This window comes from Nerophis lumbriciformis, linkage group LG23 (assembly GCF_033978685.3).
Source record: "Nerophis lumbriciformis linkage group LG23, RoL_Nlum_v2.1, whole genome shotgun sequence".
Classification (NCBI taxonomy): Eukaryota; Metazoa; Chordata; class Actinopteri; order Syngnathiformes; family Syngnathidae; genus Nerophis; species Nerophis lumbriciformis.
In genome coordinates this window covers 10,271,646-10,287,500 of record NC_084570.2, presented here as the reverse complement: position 1 = coordinate 10,287,500, position 15,855 = coordinate 10,271,646, and the positions used below count along the sequence as shown (strand labels likewise).

Sequence of the window (15,855 nt, the reverse complement as noted above, 5' to 3'; positions counted from 1 at the left end):
ATTTTGGATTAATTGCAAACCAGAGAGTGAGGCCTGGTTCACTCCAACATAAAGTGAGTTGCAGTAGTCCAAGCATGATGAAATATGAGCATGGATTACCCGCTCAAAGTCGTTAAAAGATATAACTGATTACATTTTTGCTAAAAGTCTTAGATCAGGGGTGTCAAACTCAAATACATAGTGGGCCAAAATTTAAAACTGAACAAAGCCACGGGCCAAGGTTGAACAAATTAACCTTTTAATAGGGACCCAAACAAGTTTTGCATTGAATATTGAACAAGCAAGGCTTATATAACCTTATAGTGACATGCAAAATCCAGTTTCCAAATAGTAATAATAATAATTAAAAAATATCAATGGCATATCAAATAAAATTTAAATAAAAATTGAATGCCTCTTTTCTATTTGCAGCCTTCTGAGGTAAATATCAAGATAAACTTTCCACAGGCTAATAATACATTTGAAAATAAAATAAAATAATGAATGAATCAAACATTCAAGCCTTGAAGTAGCAAGAGAAAGTGCATGAATAAAACGTTAATTATTGCTCAGTTTGCTGCACTGATTTGCTTTAACACTGAATATGAAACAAGCAACACTTATATAACTTAATAGTGCAAAATCACTTTCAAAAAACAAACGAAAAAACATCAATGGTATATTAAATACAATTTAAATAAAAAATTGAATGCCTCTTTTCTATTTGCAGCCTTCTGAGGCAAATATCAACATTAACTTGGTGGGCTGGGGCGGGGTTGGGGGGCGGGGTTTGGTGGTAGCGGGGGTGTATATTGTAGCGTCTCGGAAGAGTTAGTGCTGCAAGGTGTTCTGGGTATTTGTTCTGTTGTGTTTATGTTGTGTTACGGTGCGGATGTTCTCCCGAAATGTGTTTGTCATTCTTGTTTGGTGTGGGTTCACAGTGTGGCGCATATTTGTAACAGTGTTAAAGATGTTTATACGGCCACCCTCCGTGTTACCTGTATGGCTGTTGATCAAGTATGCCTTGCATTCACTTATGTGTGTGTAAAATCTGCATGTAATATGTGGCAGGGCCGGCACGCTGTTTGCATGGAGGAAAAGCTGACGTGACGACAGGTTATAGAACACGTTGAAGGCAGTGCCTTTAAGGCACGCCCCCAATAATGTTGACTGGGAGAAATTCGGGAGAATGGTTGCCCCGGGAGATTTTCGGGAGGGGCTCTGAAATTCGGGAGGGTTGGCAAGTATGAGTATTAGCGGTGAATGCGGCGTTACAGCGGCACCGCCGCTGTATAATACCGGCGGGCCAGCTCTAATGTTAATTTGATATCGCCTCAAGGGCCAAATGAAATTACACGGCGGGCCAAATTTGGCCCACGGGCCAGAGTTTGACACCCATGTCTTAGATGATAACTGGATCGATCAACAGAGGTATTAATCTGTTGTTCCAAATTAAAATAATTGTTGAACTAACTCAAACTTAACATTTGTGATTGTGGATTTAAAATAGAACCAAGCATATTTTCGTGTCGTCCTCGGCAGTCCGGTGTCCTAAATGGCTGTCAAAGTGTACCAACTTGTCGGAATACCTACTCAGACTTCTTCTGTTCAGGTGAGATGCATGATTTATGATCTACAATACATTTTCAGGGTGCAGGGAAGCGAGGAAACAGCAGACCACTCGATGATTTTTTAAAAATCCATCCGTCATGTCTTTCATAATGATTGTGAACAAAAGACCAAAAAAAAAGAGTGTACCGTATTTTTCGGACTATAAGTCGCAGTTTTTTTCATAGTTTGGCCGAGCTCCAGTGCAACTTATATGTTTTTTTCCTTCTTTATTATGCATTGTCGGCAGGTGCGACTTATACTCCGGTGCGACTTATACTCCGAAAAATACGGTAGTTCCCCTTTAAGAAACGTTAGAGTGAAAAAGTCAGTTACTTCTCCAGTGAAAGAAGCTTACCTTTTGTGAAACTGGTAGATTTCAGACATATTCCCAAAGAGGATGTCCTTCTTGCTCAGCAGCGTGCTGGGAATGAGGTGAGCCATGATGGGGTTGTCCATCTCGGCGGCATAGCCCTGGGGAAACACAACCACTGTACTTTGAGAACTCTTATTGGCAGGAAACGCTCATGACACTACCACCGCTACCAACAAAGTAGACCTGAGGAAAGCTCACCTCCAAAACACAGAGAAGCTCCTCCACATATGCTCTCTCCGTCTCCAGCAGTTCATTCATCACATGGCTGGAAGACACACAAACAGGCTTGTTGCAATCGGTTGTTGACAGCAATAATGTCGCAATATATTCACTGTACAAACATACATATACACATACTGTACATATACAGTACATTCACTGTACAAACATACATATACACATATGGTACACATACAAGTACATATGCATACATACACTCATGCATATAATCACGTTTCATCATACATATATTAACATTGTTGCCCTGGGGCAGGGGTCGGCAACCCAAAACATTGAAAGAGCCATATTGGACCAAAACTACAAAAAACAAGTCTGTCTGGAGCCGCAAAAAATGAAAAGCCATATATAAGTGTTATAATGAAGGCAACACATGATGTAAGTGTCTAGCCATAATAGCCTACTATCAAAATGACTGTGTCGCAGGCTCAAGCAAATCTTTGTTGACAGAAATGTTGAAATGTAATATTCTACACATTTTTACATTAAAAAACATTAGTAAATTAGTAACATTAGTAAATAGCATGTTAGCATTGATTAGCTTGCAGTCATGCACTGACCAAATATGTCTGATTAGCACTCCAACAAGTCAATAACATCAACAAAGCTCACCTTTGTGCATTCACACACAGTATAAAACGTTTGGTGGACAAAATGAGACAAAGGAGTGGAATATTTTACATGTAAACAAACTGTTGTGTCACAGTCCACACTATGGTGAGTTCAAGAACCGATGAAATTAGTAGGACAAAACAATGTTCACTAAATACTCTCATCAGTGAAGCATACACACAAACATATTAAACAGTGAGCTTTCGAACAATTGGGAAGGTTTGTGTCATCTTTGTCCTCAAACAAAATAACATACTAAAACAAAAAATATATTTTCCGCCCCCCACCTTTTTCCATTTTCAATCCTTTTTTAAAAATGCTCCAGGGAGCCACTAGGGCGGCACTAAAGAGCCGCATGTTGCTGACCCCCATATGAGACCAAGCCATTGGCGGTTTAGTGATTCACATAGCTGTGCCACTCAATGCTTGATTGATGATTCATAATATAACTTAACACCGCATTTTATTATTTATGTATTACCGTATTTTTCGGACTATAAGTCGCAGTTTTTTTTCATTGTTTGGCCGGGCTCTAGTGTGACTTATATATGTTTTTTTCCTTCTTTATTATGCTTTTCGGTAGGTGCGACTTATACTCCGGTGCGACTTATACTCCAAAAAATACGGTATTTATTTTATTGTATTTACACATTATTAGTTGTGTTGTTTTAATTATCTATTAATTTAACATTTAATCATTATTAATAGACAGGAAAGTGTTTGTCAAAAGTATCTTGTTGCTAGGCAGAATTCGTCAAATACTCTCATCAGTGAAGCATACACACAAACATATTAAACAGTTAGCTTTCTAACAATTGGGAAGGTTTGTGTCATGTTAGTCCTCAAACAAAAAAATATATTTCCCCCCCCCCATCTCTTTCCATGTTCATCCTTTTTTTTAAATGCTCCAGTGAGCCACTAGGGCGGCACTAAAGAGCTGCGGGTTGCTGACCCTCGCCCTAGGGGGAAACTGGGTAACACATGGCACAATGACAAAGCTTAACTTGTGGTTGCTATAACAATCTACAAGGTTAATACAGTTTGCTTCTCTTTCTTCACCTCCATTTATCTGCTTTTTTTGTATTTCAAGTTATTACATATACGTATTGTTGCATTTGAACAATTGTATTGTTGATAATAGAGGTAATTATTGTTAATACGCATTATCAATAGTGCTATTTCTATTGGTATTTGTATTGCTCCATTTGTAGTGTAATAATGTTCATTGTCATTTCTGTATTATTTATTTCACTAACTACTTCTTTGCTATCACTTTTACCATCATATTTGTACATATCCTATTTGCTGATGTTGCTCTATTGTTGTTGTTGTTGTGTTTGCTGTTGTTGTTGTTGTCTCTCTGTCTTATACCCCTCTTGTCCACGCAATTTTCCCCTCTGTCTTCTTTTTTTCCCTCTTTCTATCCCCTCCTGCTCCCGCTCTGCTGCACCAAATAATAATATAAATCCATTTAATAAAGTCAAATACAAATAAGGCAACAAGAGAAGTATCCCACACTCCTCTTTTGTAAAGTAAATGTGTACAGCCGATATGGGCATCTACATCAACTATATGATTTGCCTGAGAAGCTGGACAGGACACAAAAAAACAAACAAACAAAAAAAAAGCAATAATGATCGTAAGTCGAAAGGCCCTCACCGTCGCAGCACAGCCAGGTTTTCTTCCTCCTCTGAGAGGGAGGCATGCCTGGTGCCGCCAATGTGTACAGGAGACTCCACCTAATGCAAACAAAACCTCAGTGTCGTTCCTAAAGGTTTCCATCTAATTGACAGAACGGCATTTACCTTTTTGCAGAGGGCATTATCTGCAGAGTACCTCCTCTCTTTCCTCTGTTGATCTGACAAAAAGAAAGGACAATGTTATGTTGTGCAAGTCTACAGGACAATACTGCGGTCTTTGAACACATCTTGATAAAAAAAAAAACATACTCGGAGATGCCTGCGGGGACTTGACTTCCGGTCTCGGTGCCACGGGCTGCACTGGACGTGTCTGTTTGGCGGCAAGTTTTTTCAGGCTGATGCGTCTCTTCTCAAACATCTCCTGGACGGAGCTTTGCTTCTGGAAAACTCTCTCGACCTGGTCCTGATGGAAGACGTACCAGGAAGATGAAGTTTGACTTCGATTTGGATATTTGAAAAGGAGCATCCTTGGAAAAATATCTACCCCATCATTCAAAAAACAAGTGTACACAGGAAGTTGCATACAAGTTGATAAACAAGCTGACATTAACGAAAGTACAGTGTTAACTTAAAAATAAAACAAATGTAGAAAATACATAAAAAACACAAAATAAAATAGATTAATATCCCACAACTCTCATGCATTAAAAGCCAATGAGTAAAAATATGTTTTAAGACGTGATTTTAAAGATCATTAAAAAGAGGGAGACGTCTGAATAACTTTTCCACAACAAAGTGGAAAAGTAGATTTGTTAGTAGTCCGTTCCGAGAGTTCCTATGTTTTCCATGAAGAAATAGATTTAATTAGAGATGTCCGATAATGGCTTTTTTGCCGATATTCCGATATTGTCCAACTCTTAATTACAGATTCCGATATCAACCGATACCGATATATACAGTCGTGGAATTAACACATTATTATGCCTAATTTTGTTGTGATGCCCCGCTGGATGCATTAAACAATTTAACTTTACCATGAATTGATTAACGTGGACCCCGACTTAAACAAGTTGAAAAACTTATTGGGGTGTTACCATTTAGTGGTCAATTGTACGGATTATGTACTGTACTGTGCAATCTAAGTTTCAATCAATCAATCAAAAACAAGGTTTTCCAGAATAAGAGAACAACTTCAACTCCAGTTATGGAAAAAAATGCCAACATGGCACTGCCATATTTATTATTGAAGTCACAAAGTGCATTATTTTTTTTAACATGCCTCAAAACAGCAGATTGGAAATTGGGACATGCTCTCCCTGAGATAATCCTAATACCCACTACAATTATGGGAAATACTATACTTTGACTTTCACAAAGTGCATTATTTTATTTATTTTTTAAACATGCCTCAAAACAACAGCTACAAAAACAATGAAGGCACACAGCTTCAGTCCAGAGTACACTAGAGCATTCTTGCCAACCTTGAGACCTCCGAGTTTGGGAGATGGGGTGGGTGGGTGGGGTTGAGGTGTGTGTGTGTGTGTGTGTGTGTGTGTGTGTGGTAGCGGGGGGTGTATATTGTAGCGTCCCGAAAGAGTCAGTGCTGCAAGGGGTTCTGGGTATTTGTTCTGTTGTGTTTATGTTGTGTTACGGTGTTAGCCAACAACAAGTGAGACTTAGTTGATGTCAGAAGTTAACAGTTCCGTATCCACTCAAAGAGACAAAGATTGTGGATGACTGACAAGAGGGCTCACTCCATTTATCAATTTATTCTGCTATTGTACGAATGCTCTCAGGTTTGTTACCTGTTTGAAAGCAAGCGACAAGGAAACAAACACGCACGGACATGGCAAAATATTTTATATACATTGTTTGACTGTTGATTTATTGATCATTGGTAATTGTAAAAATATGTAACGAAAATAGTTGGACTCACGGAGTGTTTAAATAATGAAGGCGCAAGTTTGGCAGTACGATAACCGAGACGGTATATGAAAACTAGGGCAAACATTTGGCAGAGATTTTCCTCTAAAACCAGATCGCAGGGAAAATGGGGCATAGTAAAATAAAGATAAAAAACAAAAGGTGACACTGTATAACCTTCAAAGCGGAGGTAATCGAAGGTAAGACTGACCCTGAGTTGAGGCGTGAGCACTGCCTCATACTGGCAGCAGATGGCACTGCAGTCGACAAGGGTGTGGAGCAGGGCAGTGTCCAGGTATCGTTCCAGTTCTTGCAGGGCTGCCTCCGCTCCATCCTGAGACTGACATCGGTCCACGGGCTGGCTCGCCAACAAAAAGATGCCCTCTTCGCACCAACGGGAAGCCTGGTGGAAAAAAAATCCATTATGAGTACTTTAAACATTCTCATAGAAACACAATCAGACCCTCAGACGTGTGATTTTTCTCTCCAAAATTGATTTTTTCGATGTTTATATTTTAAACATAAAAATGCATAAAAACTGCAAAAATAATGAGTGAAGGAAGACATGTTACTTTCGGACTGTCAACCAACTTATTCTTGTTAAGGTGCCACACATTAGAACAGTGGTTCTTAACCTGGGTTCGATCGAACCCTAGGGGTTCGGTGAGTGGGCCTCAGGGGTTCGGCAGAGCCTCCGCCGCGGAGGTCAAAACACACCCGACTCATCTTGTAAATAAAAACTTCTTCCTGTCGGCGTATTATGGATACCCCCAAACAATGATCCCTCTAATTTTCCATATGTGTGAGCAAACGCAAAAACTCCTTGAGCATTCAGTGGAGCACATGTGAGCGACGTCAGACCTGCAGCACACCTGTCCTGAACCTGACTAAATAACAAGTTCAATGTTTTATTATTATAATTCATTTCCATGAGACTATTTTCTAATATAAGTGTTTTGGCCCACTTACAATGACTATAACATATTGTTTTTCATGAGCTGTGTACTAGTATTATATGTCTAGGTGGGGTTCCTACTTTGGAAATAATGTGTACCCCTTTCAGAAATCGCATTTAGTTCCCACTAAAACACTCACATGTTGCACAATGAGATGTAAACATGGGATCATGTGTACATTCCTGTAACTTTCTGTTTGTAAAATATACCTTTATTAGTATTTCTTTAATATAATAACATAATTTTATGATTACGGTTCGGGTTCGGTGAATGCGCATATGAAACTGGTGGGGTTCGGTACCTCCAACAAGGTTAAGAACCACTGCATTAGAATAATATGTAAAAATGTACTTTAAAAATATTTGGCTTCATGCAGACAGACTCAGAGCTTTTGTCAACATCATGCTCTTTAACTGAAGAAATAACCCCAAAAACCTGTACAGTTATTATATTGTAATGTATTCATAATATATTATATTAATGCAAGTAACCATTTAAAAGGACACTAACCTTTATTTCTCATTGCTGTAGAATTGTTTACCATTGTACTGAAATTGAAAAGTAAATAACTGTTATCCTAAATAAATAAACCAAAAAATGTACTTTCAGCCCCTGTATTGTACATAAATCCTCTATACGCATTAGTGCGCAATATGTAGTATTTATTACTAGAGATGTCCGATAATGGCTTTTTTGCCGATATCCAATATTCCGATATTGTCCAACTCTTAATTACCAATTCCGATATCAACCGATACCGATATATACAGTCGTGGAATTAACACATTATTATGCCTAATTTTGTTGTGATGCCCCGCTGGATGCATTAAAGAATGTAACAAGGTTTTCCAAAATAAATCAACTCAAGTTATGGAAAAAAATGCCAATATGGCACTGCCATATTTATTATTGAAGTCACAAAGTGCATTATTTTTTTTAACATGCCTCAAAACAGCAGCTTGGAATTTGGGACATGCTCTCCCTGAGAGAGCATGAGGAGGTTGAGGTGGGCGGGGTTGGGGGGGCGGGGTTGAGGTGGGGGCGGGGGGGTAGGGGGTAGCGGGGGGTGTATATTGTAGCGTCCCGGAAGAGTTAGTGCTGCAAGGGGTTCTGGGTATTTGTTCTGTTGTGTTTATGTTGTGTTACGGTGCGGATGTTCTCCCGAAATGTGTTTGTCATTCTTGTTTGGTGTGGGTTCACAGTGTGGCGCATATTTGTAACAGTGTTAAAGTTGTTTATACGGCCACCCTCAGTGTGACCTGTATGGCTGTTGACAAAGTATGCATGGCATGCACTTGTGTGTGTGAAAAACCGTAGATATTATGTGACTGACTGCACACAAAGGCAGTGCCTTTAAGGTTTATTGGCACTCTGTACTTCTCCCTACGTCCATGTACACAGCGGCGTTTTAAAAAGTCATGAATTTTACTATTTGAAACAGATACTGATAATATTGAAACAGATACCGATAATTTCCGATATTACATTTTAAAGCATTTGTAGACATCCCTATTTATTACTAATTTTTTGTTGTTCAGTACGTTTCACTTCCGTCACTGTATGTAAACACCTGCCCTGCAACATCGTATTTTCCCTATTGCCTATGTCTATCGTATCCTAATGTCCGTGAATCCTGTGTGTAAGCGAACGGTCTTGCTCTACGCCCACCTAGAGAAAGATTGCGAATGAGTGAAAAGAGGGCTCACTGTGTTCAGCTAATTCTACTGTTATTCGAGGCGATGCAGACAGTGAGACCTCTTTCTCCCTGTTTGAAGCGGGAGACTAAGAAAACAAACACACAAGGACACAGCAGCTTAGGCAAAGTAATTAGACTTAATTTTCATTAATTGTTTGATTGATTGACTTATGGACTATCGGCCCGGGACTAGTCACCATCAAAACTTTTTCCAAGGTGCCAATGATTGTCCTTAGCGTACTGGCTGCCTCCACTGCAACAAACACAATCTTGCTAAACACGTTTGATTGGCCAGGAAGCGAAGGACACGAGGCTCCACAATTCTGACTGGCGAACATGTCCTGTCACTCAAATGCCGGTAACGGTGAAGGGAAAAAACGGGTTTTTATCGGTTATTTATCGCACTAATTAAAACCTCGATGTTGATTCTATGTCGATGAATCGTGCAGCCCGACCCTCCAGTACCTTCTCCAGAGCATGGTGGAGCTCCATGGCTGTTAAAAGGCAGCTTTTCTTGTTCCTCAGAGTGGAGCTGATCTCTTCGCACACTCCTCTCAGCTCGCTGCACTTGGGCCGAATCGAGTCCTCGGCATAGTGGGAGCTCTCGATTAGCCCGTCGCCTTCTCTGGCCAGCGACAAGGCGTAGTCCAGAACGTCCTGTTGGAACATCAGTGGTGTGAGGATTAGAATTCAAATAGACAGCATTGGATAATGGATTGAAATTGATAAATAATTACTGCTAGATCAGGGGTCGGCAACGCAAAATGTTGAAAGAACCACATTAGACCAAACATACCAAAAAAAAATTATGTCTGGAGCCGCAAAAAATTAAAAGCCCTATATAAGTGTTATGATGAAGGCAACACATTATATAAGTCTCTATATTAGCCTACTATCAAAGGCTGACGCAAATCTTTGTTGACAGAAATGTTCTAGTTTAATTTTTATTCTACACATTTTTAAAACAGATGCTTCTCACAGGATGAGATAACGTCTGGAAATGACTGGCTCAGAATGGCCAAAGGTATAAATGTGTGTGTCCAAGTTAAAGGAAACTGCAGGCTGTCTTCTTCTAATGGATTTATTACAATCTTTGCGAGCTGGGTGACGTCTGGAACAACATGGCACACAAACAACTATGAGAAATGCAGCCAATATTACATACAGATAATGTGTCATGAAACATGCAAATATAAATTAAATACACAGAGGACATAAGTAAAGGAAATTAAATGAGCTCAAATATACCCACGAACGAGGCATAATGATGCAATATGTTCATACAGCTAGCCTAAATAGCATGTTAGTATCGATTAGTTTGCAGTCATGCACTGACCAAATATGCCTGATTAGCACTCCAGACAAGTCAATAACATCAACAAAGCTCACCTTTGTGCATTCACGCACAGCATAAAACGTTTGGTGGACAAAATGAGTGGCATAAAACATGTCTTTCTGTGGCAGCATCGGAGAAAGTTGTACATGTAAACAAACTACGATGAGTTCATGGATCGCTGAAATAAGTAGGACAAAACGGTGCTTTCCAAATACTCTCATCAGTGAAGCATGTATAACAAACAGTGGGATTTCTAACAATTAGGAAGGTTTGTGTCATGTTTGTTCTTCTACAGAAAATATATCAAAACAAAATATTTTGCCATTTTCACACATCTCTGAAAGAGGTCCAGGACTAGGCGGCAGGTTGCTGACCCCCGTGCTAGATAGATGGACTATAGACTCATACTTGCCAACCCTCCCGATTTTTCCGGGAGACTCCCAAATTTCAGTGCCCCTCCCGAATTTCACCAGGACATCAATATTGAAGGCGTGCCGTGATGGCACTGCCTTTAGCGTCCTCTATAATCTGTCGTCGCGTCCGCTTTTTCTCCATACAAATAGCGCGCTGGCCAAGTCACATGTTGTGTGCGGCTTCTACGGACACACGCAAATGACTGCAAGACATACTTGATCAACAGCCATACAGGTCACACTGAGGGTGGCCGCATAAACAACTTTAACACTGTTACAAATATGCGCCACACTGTGAACCCACACCAAACAAGAATGCCAAACACATTTCGGGAGAACATCCGCACCGTAACACAACATAAACACAACAGAACAAATACCCAGAATCCTTTGCAGCCCTAACTTTCCCGGGCTACAATATACATCCCCGCTACCACCAACCCCCCATCTCCCGAATTCGGAGGTCTCAAGGTTGGCAAGTATGCTAGACTAAAGTTGTAATATTTATTTAATTACCCTTCATCGCTAACAAAACTAAAAAGTCACATCAAATCGCAGTAACAATGATTTAAGTTAAAATTCTATATATTCATCATAATCAATTGTCTTTCATTAATTGGCAATAAAACTGTTTTGTAACCATACATTTATTTTATATTGTGTACATAGAAGGTGGGTTTTTGTGCCACGTTAGCGGTTTGTGTGAGTGTTTCTTACACAGGCCTTCTCCTCCTGACTGCTGAGCTCTCGGAGGACGTGCTCGGCATGGGCGGGGCTCACGCTGACCTCCGAGAAACCGCATAGCCGCTCTGATGTCACGTCAAGCTGGGAGCGGACCTGCGAGGGACGACACGGCAGCAGGGAAGCATTTTGGGAGGCGACTGAGTTCTCTCCTCCAGGCGGAGGCCTGAATTTTGTTTCTCATCTCACTTCACGGAAGTGCCGCTCGAAATGGCGAAGCTGCAGGCACTGCTCCAGTTTGGTGCGGTGGCGCTCCCAGAAATCGTCAAATGCCGTCTCAGTCTCATCCAGCTGACCTAGGAGTCTGAGGAGGGCAATGCACAATAATCATCAAAAGACATTAGAGCAGTCGTTCTCAAACTTTTTCTTTTTTTTCCATCAAGTACCACCTCAGAAAACACTTCGCTCTCTAAGTACCACCATTATGACCAACATTAAAATACAGTAGCGTAGTAGGCCTAAGTATTCATTCAAAACAAGGCATTAGTTTTATTTGACAAGCATATTTAACATTTTTGGCCACTGCAAAATTACGCACATTTTGAATATAGGAAGTTAAAACACTGTACTTTAATCAAGCGATTCTTTGGCGCAGCACTAGTGGCTCCCTGGAGCTTTTTCAAAAATGTATGAACATTTTTTTGTTTAAATGTGGTTTCTGTAGGAGGACAACCATGACACAAACCTTGCTAATTATTAGAAATCCCACTGTTTATATTAAACATGCTTCACTGACGAGAGTATTTGGTGAGCGCCGTTTTGTCCTAATTTCAGCTGTCCTTGAACTCACCGTAGTTTGTTTACATGTACAACTTTCTCCCACGCTGCCACAGAAACACTTGTTTTATGCCACTCCTTTGTCTCATTTTGTCCACCAAACGTTTTATGCTGTGCGTGAATGCACAAAGGTGAGCTTTGTTGATGTTATTGACATGTTGGAGTGCTAATCAGGCATATTTGGTCACTGCAAGACTGCAATCGATGCTATTTAGGCCAGCTGTATGTACATATTGCATCATTATGCCTCGTCTTTAGGTCTTTTTGAGCTCATTTAATTTCCTTTACTTAGGTCCTCGGTGTATTTAATTTATATCTGCATGTCTCATGACACATTATCTGCATGTAATATTGGCTGCATTTCTGATAGTTGTTTGTGTGCCATGTTGTTATAGACCACAGCAAAAATTGTAATAAATCCAAGTTTTAAATGAAGTTGATTCATTCAAGAGAAAAACATTTACGCTTACACAACGTCAAGTAACTCTTACCGCTGTACAGTGGCTAAATTTTCCAGCTCGTCGTGGGTCATGTTGTAGTCTGGCTCAGTCTGTAGAGGCTCATTGATGCACTGCAACAGGCGGCCTCCTTGAGACAGCGCCACCTGCAGGTCCTCCTGGAAAAGACATGTCATTTTGTCTAAATATTGTACACTAGAGGCCGTAAGACTCTTGAACGTATCATAATTATCCCCTCAATTCCCCCCCAAAAATAGATTAACTCGCTGGAATATAAAGACAATATAATATACATCCATAAACCTGGATGCATAGGCAAAAGCTCAATATATTTATCTGTACAGTAATCTATTTATTTATATCTGCACCTTATTGCTTTTTTATCCTGCACTACCATGAGCTAATGCAACGAAATTTTGTTCTTATCTGTACTGTAAAGTTCAAATTTGAATGACCATAAAAAGGAAGTCTAAGTCTAGAGGGGCGGGGGGGGGGTCGATTTTTAGATGCATCTCTATTCGGACATGGGTGATTGTAAAACCGATTAGTACTGTAAACATCAATCGATAATTGTAAATAAAGACATGCAGACGGTTCAAAATTTTAGGCCACTTTGGTCCAGTTAAGCACACATTTTTATTAATTCAATAAAAGTAATGGGAATTAATTCAACTGTTTCTTATTACAAATGCACTGTTTTTAAAAGTTGCAAGGGAAGAATGATTAATCAGACAATAAAAAAAAAGTAAAACTACACTGCAAAAACTGAAATCTAAGTAAGATTAAATATCTCAAATAAGGGTGATATTTGCTTATTTTCTGTCTGATAAGATAATTCTTCTCACTAAGCACATTTTATGTTAGAGTCTTTTACTTGGTTTAAGGGTTTTGGTCCTAAATGATCTCAGTAAGATATTACAGCTTGTAGCTGAGATTTGATGACCTATATTGAGTAAAACATGCTTGAAACTAGAATATCAACTGTTGCAAAGCTGTGTCATCAACACTCACAAGTATAAAACTACTTTTTTAAAGTAATAATTTCTTACTTCAAGCATGAAAACAAAAATCATGATGCCGAGCACATATCATTATGTCAAGACAATGGCACTAGCATTTACTTAATTTAAGAATATTTTTCAACATATTGAGCAAAAAGGCTTCTTTTTTTTTTCTACCAAGAAAAGTGCACTTGTTATTAGTGAGAATATACTTATTTTAAGGTATTTTTGGGTTCATTGAGGTTAGCTAATTTTACTTGTTTTGGAAAGTCTTGACAAGCCAAATTTTCTTGTTCTATTGGAAGATAATTTTGCTTAGTTCAAATAAAATACCCCTCATTTTTGCTTTTTTTTTTTCTTGTTTATGAACACTGACTTTTTGCAGTGTGCATCAATAATCGATTATTAATTTAATCGTAATCGAAGCGTGAAGTGCCCAAAGATTCCCACCTGTGCTGTACACCACATTAATCTTTAATATACCTATAAATTCACTTATTGTAAAACATTCTGCATGGTGCAGCCTTGATGATAAATCATGTATGATGGCTTAAAGGCCTACTGAAACCCACTACTACCGACCACGCAGTCTGATAGTTTATATATCAATGATGAAATCTTAACATTGCAACACATGTCAATACGGCCGGGTTAGCTTACTAAAGTGCAATTTTACATTTTGCGCGAAATATCCTGCTGAAAACGTCTCGGTATGATGACGTCAGCGCGTGACGTCACGGATTGTAGAGGACATTTTGGGACAGCATAGTGGCCAGCTATTAAGTCGTCTGTTTTCATCGCAAAATTCCACAGTATTCTGGACATCTGTGTTGGTGAATCTTTTGCAATTTGTTCAATGAACAATGGAGACAGCAAAGAAGAAAGCTGTAGGTGGGAAGCGGTGTATTGCGGGCGGCTGCAGCAACACAAACACAGCCGGTGTTTCATTGTTTACATTCCCGAAAGATGACAGTCAAGATTTACCATTGGCCTGTGGAGAACTGGGACAACAGAGACTCTTACCAGGAGGACTTTGAGTTGGATGCGGAGACACGGTACCGTGAGTACGCATGCAGCTGCGGCTTCCAAACATTTGATCGCTTGCCCGTACGTGCGTGCCGCTATGTGCATGTCACGTACGTAACTTTGGGGACTTTGGGGAAATATATGTGCTGTATGAACTTTGGGTAGGTGAACGGTACTTTGGGCTGTGGGATTGAGTGTGTTGTGCAGGTGTTTGAGTTGTATTTGCGGGTTATATGGACGGGAGGGGGGAGGTGTTTGTTATGCGGAATTAATTTGTGGCATATTAAATATAAGCCTGGTTGTGTTGTGGCTAATAGAGTATATATATGTCTTGTGTTTATTTACTGTTTTAGTCATTCCCAGCTGAATATCAGGTCCCAACCGCCTCTCACAGCATCGTCCCTATCTGAATCGCTCCCACTACCCTCTAGTCCTTCACTCTCACTTTCCTCATCCACGAATCTTTCATCCTTGCTCAAATTAATGGGGAAGTCGTCGCTTTCTCGGTCCGAATCGCTCTCGCTGCTGGTGGCCATGATTGTAAACAATGTGCGGATGTGAGGAGCTCCACAACCTGTGACGTCACGCTACTCGTCTGCTACTTCCGGTACAGGCAAGGCTTTTTTATCAGCGACCAAAAGTTGCGAACTTTATCGTCAATGTTCTCTACTAAATCCTTTCAGCAAAAATATGGCAATATCGCGAAATGATCAAGTATGACACATAGAATGGACCTGCTATCCCCGTTTAAATAAGAAAATCGCATTTCAGTAGGCCTTTAAAACTGTGTACTCAATTTCTGGCCCAAATTAATATGTACCCTAAAATAAATACAAAAATTAAGTGTGAGACTGACCTTCATTTTGTCCTTCTTTAGGGCGTGGGAGTGTAGCAGACTGGTGGTGGCCTCTGCGTCGTTGGGTAATTCTGTCTCTGCAAGCTCGGTGCCAAAGGCCTGCAGAGTGTGAGCTGTTGTCTTCACCATGAGAGCAAACGCTTCAATGGCCTGTGGTGGACATGCAGAAACACACAATATGTACACAAAAAAGATAGAATGTCAGATGCGTTTCTCCTGC

At 39.9% G+C, this 15,855-nt stretch overlaps 1 protein-coding gene across 4 annotated transcripts in view; it reads right to left on the bottom strand.

Annotated features, from left to right (window-relative positions):
• The window catches only part of mcf2la (mcf.2 cell line derived transforming sequence-like a), a 141,944-nt gene that overhangs the window by 23,147 nt on the left and 102,942 nt on the right, over positions 1-15,855 (bottom strand). For all 4 annotated transcript variants that reach the window (XM_072915865.1, XM_061985151.1, XM_061985150.2 and 1 more), the window contains 11 exons: positions 15,636-15,785; positions 12,786-12,910; positions 11,707-11,821; positions 11,494-11,613; positions 9,493-9,684; positions 6,587-6,778; positions 4,762-4,915; positions 4,618-4,670; positions 4,472-4,551; positions 2,162-2,228; positions 1,946-2,061 (listed from right to left, as the gene is read on the bottom strand). In XM_072915865.1, coding sequence (XP_072771966.1) covers positions 1,946-2,061; positions 2,162-2,228; positions 4,472-4,551; positions 4,618-4,670; positions 4,762-4,915; positions 6,587-6,778; positions 9,493-9,684; positions 11,494-11,613; positions 11,707-11,821; positions 12,786-12,910; positions 15,636-15,785 — 1,364 coding nt within the window. The remainder of the gene's footprint in view (positions 1-1,945; positions 2,062-2,161; positions 2,229-4,471; positions 4,552-4,617; positions 4,671-4,761; positions 4,916-6,586; positions 6,779-9,492; positions 9,685-11,493; positions 11,614-11,706; positions 11,822-12,785; positions 12,911-15,635; positions 15,786-15,855) is intronic.